Below are 20150 nucleotides of genomic sequence, written 5' to 3'. Positions count from 1 at the left end.
GTTCACCATCATCTTTGGATATGTTGACCAACAGTTTGAATAAGAAAGCACTGAAAGTCTTCCTGAAATTCTTTATTGACATCAAATTGGGTTGGAGAACTAGCTCTGGGGAGAGCCCAATTTCAGAGCAGAATATCTTTATGAAAATAAATTGCCACCATGTTCCAAGGGGGCAAATTTGGGATTCTTTAGGACCTAAAGGAAAACCACCTTAATATTTTTCGTGCTATGCAACCAAGATTGGGAGATCTGGGAACCCTGAGGATCCTACAAGTTAAAGAGGAATAAAAACCACCTGATGGCTCACAGGAATGCATCTAGGTTGTAATCAGAACAAATCACAGGACTATCAATAAGCCTTAGATAAGCACACTATTTAGAGACCTTTATTCAGCTTGGGGTGACATGGAAAGTTGGATATGAAGGCCTGAAAAGGAGAATAAAATTATGGGGAAACTTTTATCTCGTTTCTTGAAAAATGAAAAAGACATGGTATTTCTAAGTGTTACCTGGCTTTTAATCCTTAGTACTAATTCTAAAAGCTATGGAAGAGGAAAGTTTAATGTAACCCAATTTACAGTGTCAGATGATTACTGTATTTTGAGGGTATTTCGGATACCCCTCAATATACAAGCAATGTACACTTCTGCCTTTTGGGTACCTTGTCATTTTCCTAAGGGTGGGAAAAATAGTGTGGGGTCTTGGCCACTTACAGGTTTTCTCATCTTATTATTTTTTACTCCAAATGCTGGCAGATAATTGTCTTTCTTCCTGCTTAGGTCATATTAATCAATTCATAATTTACCTTTTTTCAATAAAATCTAATCTACTTCTCCTAAATCAGCTCCAAATGATACAGAATAGACTACTTTTACTTTTTAAGCTATAATATGGATAATTTCTCCTATTTTAAATTTTTGTCTGCTTTTTGAAAGTGAATGCATAATAAGATGATGAAGTATTGGAAAAAAGGTAGATTTTAGAGTTATATAGATCTAGATTTGTAACCAGACTCTGATACTTCTTATTAGTGCAAGCTTGGGCAAGTTATATAACCTTTGGAGTCCTAAGTTTCATCATCTGTTAAGTGAGTATCAGTAATGCTATTTTCTTACTAGGGTGTGGTGGAGGTTAAGTTAGATATAGTTGTAAAGCACTTATCACGGTGCCTGGCATGTATTCTGTGAAATGAAAGTTGTTGTTTCATATTATTATTTATTATTATATATTAAAGAACCTCACTATAGAACAGAAATTGGATTACAAGGCACCTGGTGCACAGTGTTTGGTATGCACTGTGATGAAGGTGAAGTCAGTATGTAGTGAAAACAGGAGGAGAAAGATGGTGACCATGGGGATAAAATGTCTGAGCCAGTCTTGAGAGCATGAGTCAGGGCATGACATGGTCAGAATCTTTTATTGGCTACCATGGCAGAAGTGTAAAGAAAGAATTGGAGAATATACTGGAATATATAAGTATTCCAGTATATGTAATACTGGAAGCAAGAGTGTGACTTTGGAGGCTTTTGATGTAACTGGAGTAATTAGGCAGTGGTAGTGATGCTGGGGGGCAGTACAGTGCTAGATAACCAGAGGTAGGTCCACAGGATTTATATATGACTGATGCCAATCAAACTATTTAAGAATGCATTTTTACTTTCCTCTTAACATCACAGAAAATGTCAATTACCAGAGAGATCGAAAATATTCAGTAGCAATCTCCCCAAATCCAGTTTTCTTCCTCTTGTGAAATATTTTGTATGCCTGTTATCCCTTCTCATTGCCTAAAAATCAAAGGCGGCTTCATTATTTTTATATATTTTTATCCTAAAGATCAGCAAAAGGTTTGGGCAATAGGTCCCACCAGGAAAAAAAAAAAAAATGACAAAGACTTCTGTTATTTAAGCAAGCAAATAGAAATGTGAAGTAGAGAGGTAATGCATAGCAGTGCTCTGGCCTTCCATGGACACTGTAAAGGATAATTGGTTGCTGAATACTCTGAGGCACTGGTCACTGTGCAGGACTGGTGAACTATCCAGGTAGTGACTGTGGCATGAGGTACAGTTCTGTGATCTTTTTTTTTTTTTTTTTTCTTAAATAAGATAGAGTACCCCTAGGTATACTCTCTGGTGTACAAGGGTTGGACAATATTTACTTATTCAACCAATACTATTGAATTGGAGTAATGAAATACAAAGTGGGGTCAATGCCAGGAAGCTTTTCAGCTTGGTGGTGGGAAAAGAATTCCCACTCATTTTCTTTTAACAAACTATATAGTGAAGTTATCATCTGATACAGGATTGGAGAGAGTGGGGAAGGGATAGGGATGTAAGAGAATGGAGGAGGTTTTAAATAGTTGCCTTATAGTTTGGGAAAGTGAAATTAATAGAGAAATGGCATGTGATCACTAGGTAACTTATATGTGAGAATTAGCCATGAACTAGCCATGACACAGCTCCCCCGCCTTTTTGTGTGTGTGTGACTTTTATGCAACAGTGTGCGAGTCCTCCAGTGTAGACATGTTGGATTTATCCAGGCTTAGATTTTTTCCAAGTAAATAATATGGCAGGGGAAGACAGTGGCCAGAAATTTAGAATATTTTCAAGGGAGTGATTAGGATGGGCCAAGGAATCTAAGCTGGGCAAAGAAGGAAATGAGGTCAGAAGGGAATTGATAAAGTATGAAAAGTGGAGGGGTCAATATATTGGGGGGCAGGAAAATCCAAGAGCTAATGCAATGAGAGTAGTTGAGTAGGGGCACACTGACCATCCTGGCTGCTCTTTGGCTCTTCAGTATCTAGCTGCACTGGCTGTGACAGCCAGACCCTTCTCATGTTACTGATACGAGATGAACGTGTTCTAGGAATAAAGAGTTCTATTTGAAATTCTAAGCTTGTTCAGTCTGTGACCCAAGCACGTCTAGGCTGTATGATGAGTTAATGAAGAGTCCACTAAGGTGTCTAAATCTCCCAAGAAAGAACTTAAGTAAGGTTTCAAAGAGCCTCCTGAGAATGAACTTTACCCGAAGGCAGGGGCAGTTTGAGGTACAGGGGCTTGTTCCAACTCAAGTTAGTCAGTGATGAAGGGGGTCTCTGAATTAAGTACAGTCATCACGGTCCAGCTGCAAGAGCTCTTCCTTGAGTTGAAGAACATTTTGTAGTTAAGAGTGAGCTGAAATACAGAGCATCGTTTCCTAAAATCTCTGAGGCCACTGAGCACACAGGCAGTAAGCTGTCGATGCAGTGGAGTATAGCACAGGAGAAATAAGAGTTGCCTTTCAGAATTAGAATAGCAACATAATAATTGTTACTATTTCACGTGTTTAATTTTTATTATTTTGTGGGTCAAGAAATGAAGTTCCTGTAATTGCTGGTGGGGGTCGAGCCACAAAAATATTTTTTTGTTGTTAATGATCCTATTTTTATGCCTTGGCTGGTATGGCCTGGCCAAACACAGCTTACATAGATTCCTGTTATGTGTGTTTCTGGGGTTTATGTAACTGACAGCTTTGTAGGTAAATACCCATTGCTGATAAAGGCTCAGTGATCTCTTAAAGGCTCCAAGTCCATGTAGTTAAGAACCACAAATTCAGGTAATACTAGAAAACAATGAAAGGAAGCCCAGAAGAAGTTCGTGAAAATTCAGTGTCTTTTCTAGTAAGGGCTTTGTAAGCTACAAATATTCTTGTAAGGCTTGGGGACCTGATCTTATTAGGTTAATAATATGGAAGGATGAATAAATTCAGGATTACAGGTAAGCTTCTAAGAACTTTCTTTTCTTTTTTTTTTTTTTTAAAGTAAGCAAAAATGTATGCAAATTCCTATGCTTAAACAAAAGATCAAGCCAAGAAATGCTTCAGAATATCTGCCAGTCTCTTTTTCCACCTCTATACACTAGTTAGATGCACAGGATGCCAGAGCAGCAAGGGTTTCTCCTGTGATCCAGTCAAACTCCTCTTATTTTGCAAGTAATGAAACTGAGACCCAGGAAGGAGAAATGAGTTGACTGATTAATATCAAATCCAGAACTCAAGTCTCACCTCTTGTTTAGGGGGTCACTCCTAGACTCTTGAAGAGAGACCCTTGCTCCTTGTCCAGGAAATTGCCAAAGGCACAGTTTCCCAACATGAACAGATGTGCACCTCAGACTGCATAAGAAGTCTTTATATGCTTAGAGATCTGAAAGAGAAAGGAGCCCATCCTTTTCCTTTCCAGGTGGGCTTGGTAACTGAACTGACCAAGCTTTTCTAAGATTTCCTTGGGAATCTGGGTTGAAACCTGGCCCCTCACCTGTAGCTGGGCCGTTGCTGCGAGCATCTTCTGCCGAGTTTGCAGCACCGTGGATGAGGACATGGAGATAGGTACGCTTTGTCTCAACCACCTTATATCTTCCCACATACAGGACAGCTGCAAAAGAAGTCACGAGGTCATATCATCATCCAAGCCAGTACATGATTTAGGTTGTGGCATCAAAGCAAAAAGCAGGGAAAAGGAAACCTGACCCCTGATGTTTGTTCTCCAGTCCATTTTCAGATACATGCAAAACAACTTTTTGATCTCTGTCCAATTGGAAAAAGATCTGAATGTTAATGAAATAGTCAGATCCACATTTTAGTCTTTGCCAAGTGATCCCATAACTCAGAATAGTGGAGACACAGTCTGACAGAATGCAAGCTTCTTTGCTTTGAAAATGTAGCATAGATGCAACTTTGACATTTTTTTTTTATGGCACAGGGCATATCAGGGCTGAAAGAAGACCTTTGAGATAATTTACTCCCACCCCAATACTTTGATCATTGGAGACTGCTCAACAAAGGTTGCAGAGATTTATGCACAGGAACATTGGTGCAAACTGGGGAAAAATGAAATCAGAACTCAGTATACCTTTGTGAACCACAGAAAGTCTTGTGTAATGGAACTGGTATGAGAGTCATCAATTTCAACAATTGGTATTTGATCTTCATTGGTGACTAACATATTGTCTTTGTAATAAAATATAACGGCTAAGTAGAGTCCCCTAAAAAGAAAAAGCAAAATGAAGAATTGTCTTCAAGTGTCTCTTCTGCCAAGCTTGAATCATGATAAAAGATCATTTAAAATATACCTGTGAGCATAGTCCTGCTAAGTATCATGTGTTCACAGGCTAGAACTCAGCAAAATTTTTATCTTGCCCAAATTCTCAGGAGAAAAGTGAATTTCATGCTCTTTTAATAACAAAAGGGAAATTTCTATTATGTTGCTACTAAGAATCCAAACCAGCTGATTCCTGAGAAGTTAAGACTTCCTGGAAAAATTGCGTAGGACCCACCGTTTTAAGGTCTTCACAAACTTATTTGAGGAATGGAATAGGTGTTTCAGGCTCCGTGAGACTGACTGCTTGCGGCCTGTGGTTTGTAATTTTGAAGTTTCTAAAACACAGAAAAAAATACAGTGTAAATTCCATTGGCAGCGCAACACTCACAGTACCTTCTTCCCACCTCCCTGCCTTCCTCTTGCTTGTCCCCTTGGTGTCACTTATCCTCAGTTTCATGTAGGGATTCAGCTCATTCATTCCTACAAAAAGCTCTTATATCTTGAGTTGCCATCGGTTACCTCAATTAACGATCAGCTCCTCAAAAATGTTGGAGATGAGTAACATTTATAACTCCAGGGGAAACCACTTTGGCATTTTGTTTATATTTTCCAGATGAGTGATTTATGTATTTCCAGATGAGTGGGATAAAAAGAAATGGAATCAAATCTTTGCCCTCCTCCCATTGCCTTTAATATTCACACATTTCTCAATGCTGGCAAAGCTCTTTTTGTTAGTTTATATATTCCATTAATTTTTTTTCATTATATAACTAATATAGGCACATTGCAGAAAGTCTGGAGAATAGACAAAAAACAAAACTTCACTCACTTTCATATAACTCCGGCTAGCATTCTTGGGCAGTTTTCCCAGTGTATATGTTGGCTTTTAAAAATAGTTGTAGGCATTGGTATGATTGTCACCGTAATTATTCAGAAGAAGAAACTGAGACTGAGAGGTTAAATTGGATTGCTCAAGACTGAAAAGCCAGTACCCAGAAAAACCAAGACATTAATTTACTGAAAAAATATTTTTTCGTACACTACCCTGCGCTATGGCTACATTGGTAAGCAAATTGTCCGTTGCTTCTATTCATCCCTTCTATTTACAACCTGGAGCTTTCACTGATAAAACTTACAGACTTCCCCAGATAAGCTTTACAAATAGTACTCCATGGACCTGAACTAAATCATCAGTGATTTCAGTTCTCATCTGTATCATGAAGAGAAGCTGAGGTTGTTGGGGTCATCACCAGCTTTGGACAGACATGTCACTAGGATGAGAACATAGTCTATATCACCTCTGTTAGGCATGGAAAGCTGGGCAGACTGCCTGTGGCTGAGGCCCAGTTTGGTTCTGCTTATGATCCTATAGAAGCAGTTAGGAGTAAGCTGACTGACACAAGCATTCATGCCAGCTTCAAGCTAGTGCTGGTAATGGTTATTCCTGGCAGAACAAAGCAAAAACATTTTTTTCTGACTTGAACATGAATTTGGCTGGTCATATTGTGCTTGAAAAGGATGCTGCTGGGACTTCCGGTTAAAGGCAGCTTATTGAACATATTCAATACATACTGCTCTCTCCCCAAATCTCACTAAACCAGAGCAAAGAGATTTAAAAAAAAAAAAAAAAAAGGAAACTACATGAATCTATAAAGACAAAGAGATGAGAAAGGAAACAAAAGCAAGTGAACTTTGGTAGCTGGAAAGCAGATGGACAGATGGATTTAGCAGACTTGAGAAAGTTGAATCCTAAGCCAGCAGTGGAGAAGGCTGAGAAGTAACCTGATTCACCCTTTGGGCACCACACACTGCTGGAAGTGGGGGATGAGTGTGGAGCTAAAATCAGGGATTTGGTAAAGTCAGTTTAAAAAGAAGTCAGACTTCTAGATCTCCTACTCTACTCTGTATAGCCAAATGCCCCTTCCCCACTCTAGAAAAAAAAAACACCAAAAACTCTAGTGGCTTATTCTCTGAAAAACATAAAGACAGGTTTCTAGAGTGGGAGACATGGAGTAGAGTTAAAAATGGGGGTGGGAGGTGTAGTACTGTACCCAAAACAGGTGGATGAAATCAAAGTTTCCATGCAGATTATATCCCTTTCAGGCTCTCAGAATACTGGTACTCAGACTTATACCCTCCAGGAAGGACACTGGAAGAAACTTCCGGGGCCCTGACAAGACTAAGAAGAATTCACTTAAAGCTTTCTGACGTTGCTTTCATTGGTTTCTGAAAGAGAGGGCCATGCCAAATCACCCTAAAGTGAAGCTTATAGATAAAGAGCCCTGCCCACATGTTCAAAGCTCCCCAGCAGCTACTGAGCTCTCTTTTCTTAAATCTCCGTGAACAACGTCCGAGGATCACCAGTTAGATGTGAAAAGCATGTAACAGGAAAGAGGCCAAAACCAAATAAACAATAGAACAGTTTAGAGGAGAGACAATGCTGAGAGAAGAAACTATAAAATGAAACAAAGCCTATCATTAATAGCCTGAAGAGAAACAAAAGGCACTGCACTTTTGTGAAAAGGATAGCCTAAGAGAAACACTCAGAGAATTATAAAAGCACTGGCAGTTTAAAAATATACTACCAAAAACTGAAAAACCCAATAGAAGGCTTAGAAAATAAGGTTGCAGAAATCTCTTGAGAAAGAACATAAAGGGACACCAGGGTGGCTCGGTCATTAAATGGCTGCCTTAGACTCAGGTGATGATCCCAGGGTTCTGGGATAAAGCCCTGCATTGGGCCCCCTGCTTGGCAGAAAGCCTGCTTCTCCCTCTCCCACTCCGCCTGCTTGTGTTCCCTCTCTTACTGTGTCTCTTTCTGCTGAATAAATGAATAAAATCTTAAAAAAAAAAAAAAAAAGCATAAGGACATGGGGATGGAAAGTAGAAGAGAAAAAGAAACATTAATGGGCTAATAACCTAGGAGGTTTGACATCAGGCTATGAGTCCAGTAGGAGGGAGCAAAGAAAAAGGGAGAAATACTTCTAAATAATTTTAAGAATATAATTTTAAGGGTATAGCTTCCTATACGGAAAGGGCTTGTCAGTTGCCCAGCACAACAGACAACAGTACACCCACACTAAGGCAGTGCATTTTTTTATATTATTCAGTATATTAAGAGGATGAGGGGTAGGATTTATAATTTGCATGTAAGAGGCAGGGAGGGGAAAAAGGGAAATCATCCTTCCTTAGTGAGTTGATGCCTCAAATTGAAGAAAAAAACCCCCAACAATTAGCAATATAAATATGTTATCCAGAGACATGAAGAAAATACCAAAGCAGATTTTAGAGTACTGAAGTTAAAAAAAAAAACCAAAAAAACAAAACTGAAAAACTTGACAGAGAAGAAAAAAAAAAGGTATCCTGTGAAACTTTTGGAATCAGAATGATATCAGACTTCTCAGTACTGAAAGCCAGAAAAGGACAAAGCAATACCTTTGAAACCTGAAAAAATTATTTCAACCAATTTCAACCAAGAATCCTATACTTATCTGAAAACTTTAAAAGTGGTGAGTAGAATAAATGCATTTTTAGACATTCACTGTACCCAAAAGTTAGCTCCCAAGAATCCTCTCTCAGGAAATTACTAGAGTAAGGACTCCACCAAAATGAAGGACTAACGAAGAAAAAATAAGACATGGGATACAAAAAGAAGCAATCCAATATTGGAGGGCAGCCAGAAGAATCCTCAGTATGGTGGTGAAAGGAGATCCTAGGGCACCAGCTGTGCGCCAGACCCATGCAGCCAGCAACCAGTCTAGGTGGGAACAGGTCAGAGGGCTCAGAGAGGCTTCCTTAAAAAGGTGCAGGTAAAACATTTGATTGGATTGAGAGAAAATTGACACAATTGAATAGCCTGGGGATTAATTATAGCCACACAGAAAACAAGCAAACATACAATGAAAAATGACAGCTAAGTACAGGGAGAATAAAAAGTTATGAAGGAAAGGAAAATAATCAAGAATTACATGATCATTATAACGTAGGCAATAAATATTGATCTTACTAAAATTACAGTGCAGATATATTGGGAGGACGAATGGTAGGAATTGTAATGTGCAAGAGGAAGGAGTGAAAAAGAGAAATCATCTTTTCTTGGGCAATGCCTCAAGTTAAAAAAAAAATTAGCAATACAAACATGTTCTGTAGAGATATGAAGAAAATATCAAAAGAACTGGTTAAAAGAATTGAGCCTTTGGGGAATAAAAAAATGGAGAATGGAAGGAATTTAATGCATTATTTTTTAATAATCTCTTTTTTAAAATAATAAAGCTCTTTTATTTCTTTGAGAGTGAGACAGCGCAAGTGGGAGGGAGAATCTGAAGCAGACTCTGTACTGAGCACAGAGCCTGATGTGGGGCTCAGTCCCACAACCACAAGACCATGACCTGAGCCAAAACCAGGAGTTAGACGCTTAGCTGACTGAGCCACTAGGCACCTCAAGTATAGATAATTCTTATCTACATTTTACAAGTGAGAAAAACTCAGTTTTAGAGAGGGTAGGTAATTGCTTAAGGTCACACAGCTAGTGAAGGTACAGTTGGAATTTGAGCCCAGCTGCTCACACTCTCATTAATTAATAAGATCATTCTCATTATAATCACACATAATATAAAATGAAGATTAAACTGAAAAAAAAAAAAAAAAACCCAACCCTGAGAACGACTACTACGGGTTGGGAAAGGGGCCCATGCAAATGTTAAATATTCTGGGCCTCCTCCATTCTGGGCACATGAAAGAATTTTTCTTCTTGGAACCCTGTGGTTGGCTGTAGCCATGTGGCCAGTTCTGGCCAATGAGTTTTGAATGTAAGTGCCTTACATAAAGTCCTGTCCATATGAGACATTCAAGAGTTTCATCTCCTTCTCCCACAGGTGCTGGCAGATATTTCTAGAGAAGGGTGATGACAACACAGGACAGCCCTCAGCTGCCCAGTGGTAGATATATAGCTTGTGTGAGAAATAAATATTTGGGGGGTCATTTGGTTACTGCAAAATGATGTAGCTCATCTTGACTGATTCAGGGTCTATACCGACACACTGAGCCATTGATATAGTGGCTTCTGTTCTGGCTTCTGTCTGCGTAGTTCAGGGCTCTGGTACAATGGCAGTTTTCTGGACTCCAAATGCAGTAATTCTTTAGCTTTCAAGTGCTTGGCACATGGGGAGTTTATATTATCCATATTGATATATCTAGCACCTGACACACGTAGGCTGTGTTTCAGTAAATGTTTGCCAGCTGAAAAATTAGATGATAAGTGAGAATCACTCCTGAAGGGCACTGCTGTGACTCATAATGTATGTTGGGGAATAAACCATGTGAACAATAAAGGCTGCTCAACATCTCCATTGAGTTTGCATCCCAGTACAGAACATGCAGATTAACTGTGGATTCTTCTTTAGCCAAAGTACAGAACTTAATGTGGGTTTTGGTATCTCCCATGTAGGGCTTTGGTAGTAAAAGGGTTGTTTAAGTATTACTTCTGCATTTGGAATATGCTATGTATTTACTGAGCATTCCAGGCTTATTATACTGGAGTCATTGATTACACTTTAATTCTAGGATGTATCAGTAAAGTGCTGAGGAGAAAAAGAGGCTCCATTCTTCATCTGGAAGAGCAATGGAAGGAAAATAGGCTGGAGTTTGTGAAGTGCCTACACTATACCAGGTGATTTTAATGCATTATCTGATGTAATCCTCATAACAATCCTGAAAGATGTATACTATTATCTTGAATTTTTTCTGATGGTGAAGCTATGGCTCAGGGAAGCTATGGCTCCTTTTTCTCAGGGATACATAGCTAGTAAGTAGTAGAACTGGGATTTGAAATAACAGTTGTAAAATTTGTATATGCACTCAACCACATAGATCTCAATGTAGTTGAGTATTTTATTTTACTTTATGTTTCAAGTTTTATTTAAATTCTAGTTAGTTAACATATAGTGTAATACTGGTTTCAGGAGTAGAATTCAGTGATTTTTCACTTACATACAGCACCTAGTACTAGGCACAAGTGCTCTCCTTTTACCCAACCCCCATCTAGCCCATCCCCTACCACCTGAGCAACTCTCAGTTTATTCTCTGTAGGTAAGAGTCTGTTTTCTGGCTTGCCTCCCTCTTATAGTTGAGTTTTTCAAATAACAATTTTGTAGTTTTCCTGTATGTAATACCTAATTATCCTTGGTTTATCATCTGAGACAGTAATGTTAAATTATCTTAGAAGTCGTTTTTTTGTTTTGTTTTTTTTTGTATGAGGTCATTTCCTTTAACTTGGAATATGGGTCAGCATTCCCAAAGTCTGTGCTAACTGAAAAAAGTTTTACAATGACTTTACAAATAAGTTTGGAAAATGCTTGGTTAACCAAATTCAAAATGTCTCTTTATTAGAGTCTTTAATATTGTAATGCCAATTTTACAATTCCAGAAAAGCAATATATAATGCAACATTTTCCAAACTTACTGACCAGAGACCCTTTTTCAGCTGGGTATCTTAAAAACCAAAATAACGGTTCAGGTACTGTTTAAGTGTTGAGTACATTTCAATATAAAAAATATTTTTTCTTTTTGGGAAGAATTAATATAAGAATTATGATTCTTAGAAATTAAGAATAAAGATGAACAAGGAAATAAAGTTCTACTTGTGCCTTACTTAAAACTTTCCTGACATTGTGTGCATATTTACATCCCTGTTGGGGAAGAGCCTTTTATACATGATAAAAGTTGAATGAAAACTATTGAAATAATTGTTCTGTCTAGATATTTGTTTCTTGATTATTAGATAGTAACCTAATAGTAATGGGGAGAGCATCTAAATCCTCAGTTGTGAAAACCCCTCATTTTCATGAATAGTTTTAGTTTTCCCCCCTTGGTAAAGACCAAACACAAAGTGGCTTATGAATTGCAAGGAATCATCTATTCAGTTGCTTTATTACCTTTCCCTGCCATATAAGAACCAACGGGCAGGGCAGGGCAATGATCGAGAGGCAGCAGAGAGAATGGAACCTGGATAATGCCTGGCGTGCTAAAATGAGCTCTGATAACAGAGAACTGAGTACACTCTGGTCAGTGTGGAGTCATTAAGGGCATGGTATGGGTAAAGTTTTCCTACAGATCTGGGAATGAAACCCACTTGGGTTTCCTTCTCAGCTTCTTCCATGCACATTTACATTTTCTAATGAGCTACTAATTAAAAGAATATTTTCTGATAGAAGGATTGCGATGCTTACATCAGATAAATTAGATTTTAAGCCAAAGATTATAATAAGAGATGAGGAAGGACATTATATCATATCTAAAGGATCTGTCCAACAAGAAGATCTAAGAATTTTAAATATCTATACCCCCAACAAGGGAGCAGCCAATGATCTAAACCAATTAATAACACATTGACAATAATACAATAATAGTAGGGGACATTAACACCCCCCTCCACTGAAATGGACAGATCATCTAAGCAAAAGATTAACAAGGAAATAAAGGCTTTAAATGACACACTGGACCAGATGGACATCACAGATAGATTCAGAACATTCCATCTCAAAGCAACAGAATACACATTCTTCTCTAGGGCACGTGGAACATTCTCCAGAATAGATCACATCCTGGGTCACAATCAGGTCTCAACTGGTACCAAAAGATTGGGATCATTCCCTGTATATTTTCAGACCACAATGCTCTGAAGCTAGAACTCAATCACAAGAGGAAAGTTGGAAAGAACTCAAATACATGGAGGCTAACAAGCATCCTACAAAAGAATGAATGGGTCAACCAGGAAATTTGAAAAGATTGAAAAAATTCATGGAAACAAATAAAAATAAAAACACAACTGTTCAAAATCTTTGGGGCACAGCAAAGGCATTCCTGAGAGGAAAGTATACAGTGATAAAAGCCTTTCTCAAGAAACAAGAAAGGTTTCAAGTACACAGCCTAACCCTATACCAAAAGGAGCTGGAGAAAGAACAGCAAAGAAAGCCTGAACCCAGCATAAGAGAACTCATAAAGATCAGAGCAGAAATTAATGAAATAGAGACCAAAAGAACAGGAGAACAGCTCAATGAAACTAGGAGCTGGTCCATTGAAAGAATTAGTTAGATTGATAAACCCCTGGCCAGACTTACCAAAAGGAAAAGAGAAAGGGCCCAAATTAATAAAATCATGAATGAGGGGCGCCTGGGTGGCTCAGTTGGTTAAGCAACTGCCTTCGGCTCAGGTCACGGTCCCAGAGTCCCAGGATCGAGTCCTGCATCAGGCTCCCAGCTCCATGGGGAGTCTGCTTCTCCCTCTGACCTTCTTGCCTCTCATGCTCTCTCTCACTGTCTCTCTCTCAAATAAGTAAATAAGATCTTAAAAAAAAATCATGAATGAAAGAGGACAGATCACAACCAACACCAAAGAAATACAAACAATTATAAGAACATATTATGAGCAACTATACGTCAGCAAAGTTGACAATCTGGAAGAAATTGGTGCATTCCTAGAGACATATAAACTACCAAAACTGAACCAGGAAGAAACAGAAAACCTGAACAGACCCATAACCAGTAAGCAAAGTTGACAATCTGGAAGACATTGGTGCTTTCCTAGAGACATAAAAACTACCAAAACTGAACCAGGAAGAAACAGAAAACCTGAACAGACCCATAACCAATAAGGAGATTGAAGCAGTCATCAAAACTCTTCCAACAAACAAGAGCCCAGAGCCAGACAGCTTTCTAGAGGAATTCTATCAAACATTTAAAGAAGAATTAATACCTATTCTCCTGAAACTATTCCAAAAAATAGAAATGGAAGGAAAACTTCCAAACTCATTTTATGAGGCCAACATTAGCTTGATCCCAAAACCAGACAAAGACTCTATCAAAAAAGAGAATTATAGACCAATATCCTTGATGAACATGGATGCAAAAATTCTCACCAAAATATTAGCCAATAGGATCCAATAGTACATTAAAGGGATTATTCACCATGACCAAGTGGGATGTAGTCCTGGGCTGCAAGGAAGGTTCAAAATCCACAAATCAATCGATGTAATACATTAATAAAAGAAAGAACAAGAACCATTTGATACTCTCAATAGATGCTGAAAAAGCATTTGACAAAGTACAGATTCCTTTCTTGATCAAAACTCTTCACAGTGTAGCGATAGAGGGTACATACCTCAATATCATCAAAGCCACCTATGAAAAACCCACAGTGAATATCATTCCTAACGGGGAAAAACAGAGAGCTTCTCCCCTAAGGTCAGGAACATGGTAGGGGATGTCCACTATCACCATTGCTATTCAACATAGTACTAGAATCACACAACAAAAAGAAATAAAAGGCATCTGAATTGGCAAAGAAGTCAAACTCTCACTTTTTGCAGAAGATATGATACTTTATGTGGAAAACCCGTAACACTCCACTGTAAAACTGCTAGAACTCATACAGGAATTCAGTAAAGTGTCAGAATATAAAATCAATCCTCAAAAATCAGTTGCATTTCTATACATCAACAGCAAGACAGAAGAAGGAGAAATTAAGGAGTCAATCCCATTTATAATTGCACCCTAAACCATAGGATACCTAGAATAAACCTAACCAAAGAGGCAAAGAACCTGTACTCAGAAAACTATAAAGTATTCATGAAAGAAATTAAGGAAGACACAAAGAAATGGAAAAATGTTCCATGCTCATGGATTGAAAGAAGAAATACTGTGAAAATGTCCATGCTACCTAAAACAATCTATACATTTAATGGAATCCCTATCAAAATACCATCAATTTTTTCCAAAGAAATGAAACAATCCTAAAATTCATATGAAGCCAGAAAAGACCCCGAATAGCCAGAGGAATGTTGAAAAAGAAAGCCAAAGTTGGTGGCATCACAATTCCAGACTTCAAGGTCTATTATAAAGCTGTAATCATCAAGATGGTACGGTACTGACACAAAAACAGACACACAGATCAATGGAACAAATAGAGAGCCCAGAAACAGACCTTCAACTCTATGGTCAACTAATCTTTGACAAAGCAGGAAAGAATGTCCAATGGAAAAAAGACTGTCTCTTCAACAAATGGTGTTGGAAAAATTGGACAGCCAAATGTGGAAGAACGAAACTGGACCATTTCCTTACACCAGACAGAAAAAATAGACTCAGAATGGATGAAAGACCTCAATATGAGACAGGAATCCCATCAAATCCTTGAGAAGAACAAAGGCAGCAACCTCTTCGACCTCAGCCACAGCAAAATCTTCCTAGAAACAATGCCAAAGGCAAAGGGAAGCAAGGACAAAAATGAACTATTGGGACTTCATCAAGATCAAAAGCTTTTGCACAGCAAAAGAAATAGTCAACAGAACCAAAGGACAGCTGACAGAATAGAAGATAGTCACAAATGACATATCAGATAAAGGGCTAGTATCCAAAATCTATAAAGAATTTATCAAACTCAACACCCAAGGAATAATCCAGTCTAGAAATGGGCAGAAGACATGAACAGACATTTCTGCAAAGAAATGGCCAACAGACACATGAAAAAGTGCTCAATATCACACTCGGATCAGGGAAATAAAAATCAAAGCCACAATGAGATACCACCTCACACCAGTCAGAATCGCTTAAATTAACAAGTCAGGAAATGACAGATGCTGGTGAGGATGCAGAGAAAGGGGATCCCTCCTACATTGTTGGTGGGAATGCAGGCTGGTGCAGCCACTCTGGAAAACAGCATGGGGGTTCCTCAAAAAGTTGAAAATAGAGCTACCCTATGACCCAGCAATTGCACAACTGTGTATTTACCCTAAAGATACAAATGTAGTGACCCAAAGTGGCATGTACACCCAAATGTTTATAGCAGCAATGTCCACAATAGCCAAACTATGGAAAGAACCTAGATGTCCATCAACAGCTGAACGGATAAAGAAGATGTGGTATACACACACACACACACACACACATACAATGGAATACCATGCAGCCATCAAAAGAAATGAAATCTTGCGATTTGCAACAGCATGGATGGAACTAGAGGGTATTAGGCTAAGCGAAATAAGTTAGTCAGAGAAAGAATTATCATCTGATCTTTCTGATATGAGGAATTAGAGGCATGGCCAAGGGTTGTGGGTGTAGGAAGGGAAAAATGAAACAAGATGGGATTGGGAGGGAGACAAACCATAAGAGACTCATAATCTCATAAAACAAACTGATGGTTGCTGGGGTTGGGAGGGGTAGGGATAGGGTGGTTGGACATTGGGGAAGGTACGGGCTGTGGTGAGTGCTGTGAAATGTGTAAACCTAATGATTCACAGACTTGTACCCTTGGGGCAAATAATACATTATATGTTAATAAAAATTTTTTAAAAAAGAATATTTTCTTGAAAACACTTGTCCCCCTTTCTAGCTATGCCCAACACTTCTGAAGAGCTCTGTTGTTATAGCTATACAGTAGGGACCAACTGTTTGCTAATACCAAGTATAATTTTTTTATACCTAGTTCAAACTCAGCTAGCATCTCATAGTTTCATGGATTTCTTACCTAGTTGGGCCTAGCAGTGCCCTGCCTCTAGAGAGTGCAGTGCAGTTGGGATCTGATGGGTGAAGGAACATGGCAAATGAAAACTTTATGGAGGCTTTAATTCTCCAAATAAAGCTAAGTGCCTATTCCATGAATCATTTCACAGATCAGAAGCCTGACCCTGTCCCATCTGAATAGCCCACATAGAAGAGAAGTTTTTGAAAGCCTCTCAGAGATCTTCTGAGTATGGTTGGCTAGGTCTAAAGATGTCTCCCGAACAGTAGTACAGGGGAAGATTAAAATTAGGGTGAGAACAAAACCTAGTGCCTAGTCCCAGTGTTCAGGGCAGGACAGAAATGAGGTATGGCAGGAAGAGTGCACTTAGAGATAGAAAAACTTAGGTCAGAATCCTGATTGTGTCTTTTCCTGGCTTTGTGACCCTGGTCAAGTCACTTAGCCTTAGTGGTGATTGCTAAAAACGCAGATGAAAAATACAGTGGATGTGAAACTGCATTGCCAACTTCCTGCAAATATGACAAGAAGATTTCTTGTTACTGTAAAAATTGGCTAAACTTCCTCAGGGATGCTCATGGAATTTTCCTTGGGGCTGAAAAGTTCATGGGTGAATATCCCAAAGACCCAGCATACTAAGGAATTTTGTGAAGGGACAATTCAAAGGGAAGGGAACTAGTGGCAGCTGCTGTTTCACTTGAGCTTTTTTTTTTTTTTTTTCCCCAAACTGTTTGCAAGGAGAGAGGGTGAGAGTGAAAGAGAACAAGGGAGTGAGAGAGGGAAGTCTCTTCTGAAGGGTTAAAGCAAGATAGTGCTGTAAAGTGATTCCAGATGTACAAATATTAATATCTCTCTCTCCCTGATGAATGAGAAGGTATGACCCAGTTAGGAAACTGCTAACATTACCGGCGCCACCGAGACCTCAGTCGATGGCCCAGCGCAGATTTTTATCCTTACCTCGGCAATTGTAATGCTGATGAAGGGCTCGGACCTGTTGCAGCAGACCTTCCAAAACTTCACTCTGTCCCTTGTGTCTGGGCTCTCTGTCGTCATAGTCTTTCCAGTCTATTGAACAAAAGAAACAAACAATGAAATTTCAGTGTTGGGGAGGCCTCTCCCCTGAGGCCCAGCCTCAGGAGCTGGGTTCTGTTCACACCTTCCGGATTCTGGATCAGCACCTAGCACTTGGACAGCTGGTAGGCAGTGCCAAGAGTTTGGGACTGCCATTGTTCGGGGCCCTGTGCAAAATAGCAGCTGTGGTTGGTTTTTTTGTGTTGGGCAATTGTAGGGCAAGAGAAAGTAGTAACTGAAGGCCAAAAGAAAACAGGGATTCTTGGAGTCCAGTTTCCCCTCCCCAGCTCCTTACCCTCCTTCTCAGCATCCTGGGTCCTAATCCGCTCCCCTCCATCTCTCCACTCAGCACCCCAAATCACAACTAGATTTCCACAGTAGGAAAGAAAGGGGTGGGAATGTGCAGACTAGATGAAATCCACAGTTCCAATGCTTTTATTGTAGGTTTCACACTTTTGGCCAAATTGACATTTCTTTCCAAGGAAAGAGCCCATGTCAGATGCCAAGAAATGGAAATCTACATTTTGCTCTAATGAATGTCTGCTTTGGTTAGCTGGCACAGCAACCCCTGCACATACTCCCGAGCCACCAACCACCCTGTCTGCTCAGTCTCTAAATATACAGTATTAGCTTACATGGCAAATTTAAATTGCAATACCCACTGAGATTTTTCTCCCCCTTCTATTTTCATTCCATTTGGCTATAATGATATCAAGAGTAATAACCCATATGGGACTAATGTCAAGATTGTAATTCTGCTGTCTCCAACTCTGGGTTTTTGTGTTTTGTTTTGTTTTGTCTTTTTTTTCAGCAGGTCTGTCACTTTATAGTCCATCCTTTCTTCTATCTGTCCCCACCTCGTTTTACTCTCTGAACCTTTTAAAAGCAATAACTTAAAACACTTCTTGGTTGAAATGCTTTCTCTAAAAATTCTAGCCATTCTTTTCTAGTAAAGCCAGTTAGTTCATGAGTATATCTGAGGCTTAAATTTTAACTGAACCAGTTTCAAATTCCCCTCCCCCCAGATTTATTTTAAAATATGGAATCTCCCTTGCTCAGAAACTTAGGCAGATGTCCTGATGGTTAAAGTTAGGTAAAAACATCACTCATTGGTTCATCCACGGCCTAACAGTCCCTCACAGTTAGAAAGAGTTGTGTTCTTTAGAACAGCTATTAGAAAGAACAGGTTCTGGAGTCAGATAAAGCTGGGTATGAACTCTGGCTCTTTGGGCTTCTGGCTCTGTGTCTGTAAGGCACAAAACTTACAGGACCACTACTCTGTAATGTGAAGAATGAACATAGTATCTACCTTACAGGATTTTTTGTGAGGATGAAATGAGAGGTTTATTAGATATCCAGCACGATATGATGTAAATCGTTAAGTTAAAAAAAGAAGGGAGTTCACTGATGAAGAGTGAGCTTCTTGAGTAGTGAGTATGGAAACATCATTTCTAATCCTGTAAGAAGGACGCCTCAGAGATGTTCGAATCCTTCCTCTTTCCTCCCCTCCCCCAGGTACTCGTCTCCATTTCACCTCTTAGAACACTGAGTCCCAGAGAGAACCATTCCCGTTCTACGTCACTCAGCTTGTCTGGGGCAGAGCCAAGACCATAATACAGTCTCAGGGCCTTCCATGTAGTGCCTGTTTCCTTATACTGTAGACACGTTTTGTTTTGTTTTGTTTCTTTTGGGAAAGAGGGTCAGGGCTTGGTTGGAGTTTGTGTGGTGTGGCTTAGTTGTGGTCAACTCTGGAGACAGGGAATTGGCATAGGTGCCTTCTGTAGACTCTGTTCCTTGTGGGCAGAAACCGTGACTTAATTTCTCTTTGCCTCAGGTTTCTTCTCTGTAAAGTGAGTTTTTGAGTATTTTTTAAAGGTTGTTTGAGGTTTAAAAACATCATGTGAGTAAAGCACCATCTGGGCACATCAGGGACACTCATTAAATGTTGGTGAGGCTTTGTGAATAGAAGGATGGAGTTCAGGTAGCCTGGCCTAGGAAAGGTGCTTTTACTGGGAAATTTGGAAATGTCTGAGGAATCAAACTCCAAGTGATTTTCCGTCTTATCTGTAGCATGATCATAAATGCTATCATGGATTCCCAAAGGCCATTTTTTGAGTTTGTTCCCTCAGTTGGGTGAATGCATCTTTAGTGCTCATGATAAGAGGAGTAATGTTTGCTTGAGTAAGACTTCTGGGTGGCTGAGTTCTTATGTGGCCCTGCACATGCTAATACATTCTAATGAGTGTTAATACTGCCATCAATGCAAGGGGACATGAAATAGAGCTGGCTCTTTCAGCTGAGCCCTATGACATCAGAGGCGAGCTCAAGCTGACGACTTTATGATACATTTGAAAATTGCTAATGCTAAATTGCAGCCCAAGTGAGCACTGGACATGATGCCAAGGTTTTTGGAAAGAATGAGTTTTTCTCGTAGATGTTTGGAAGGTTCTGACGACTACATAAAATAGGAGACTTTAGGGATGAGGGAGAAAATTGAAAA

General features: G+C 39.3%; 1 protein-coding gene across 1 annotated transcript in view; it reads right to left on the bottom strand.

The window, feature by feature from the left end:
* Nucleotides 1-20150, bottom strand: part of ANKFN1 (ankyrin repeat and fibronectin type III domain containing 1) — a 266145-nt gene that overhangs the window by 52613 nt on the left and 193382 nt on the right. Inside the window, exons 9-12 of the mRNA XM_059148501.1 lie at nucleotides 17537-17644; nucleotides 5307-5406; nucleotides 4883-5015; nucleotides 4289-4405 (exon numbers count right to left, since the gene is read on the bottom strand). Coding sequence (XP_059004484.1) covers nucleotides 4289-4405; nucleotides 4883-5015; nucleotides 5307-5406; nucleotides 17537-17644 — 458 coding nt within the window. The remainder of the gene's footprint in view (nucleotides 1-4288; nucleotides 4406-4882; nucleotides 5016-5306; nucleotides 5407-17536; nucleotides 17645-20150) is intronic.

The sequence above is a fragment of the Mustela lutreola genome, chromosome 15 (assembly GCF_030435805.1).
Source record: "Mustela lutreola isolate mMusLut2 chromosome 15, mMusLut2.pri, whole genome shotgun sequence".
In the NCBI taxonomy this organism is placed as follows: Eukaryota; Metazoa; Chordata; class Mammalia; order Carnivora; family Mustelidae; genus Mustela; species Mustela lutreola.
Note: the sequence above shows the minus strand (reverse complement) of the source record. Positions and strands in the feature narration are given on the sequence as shown.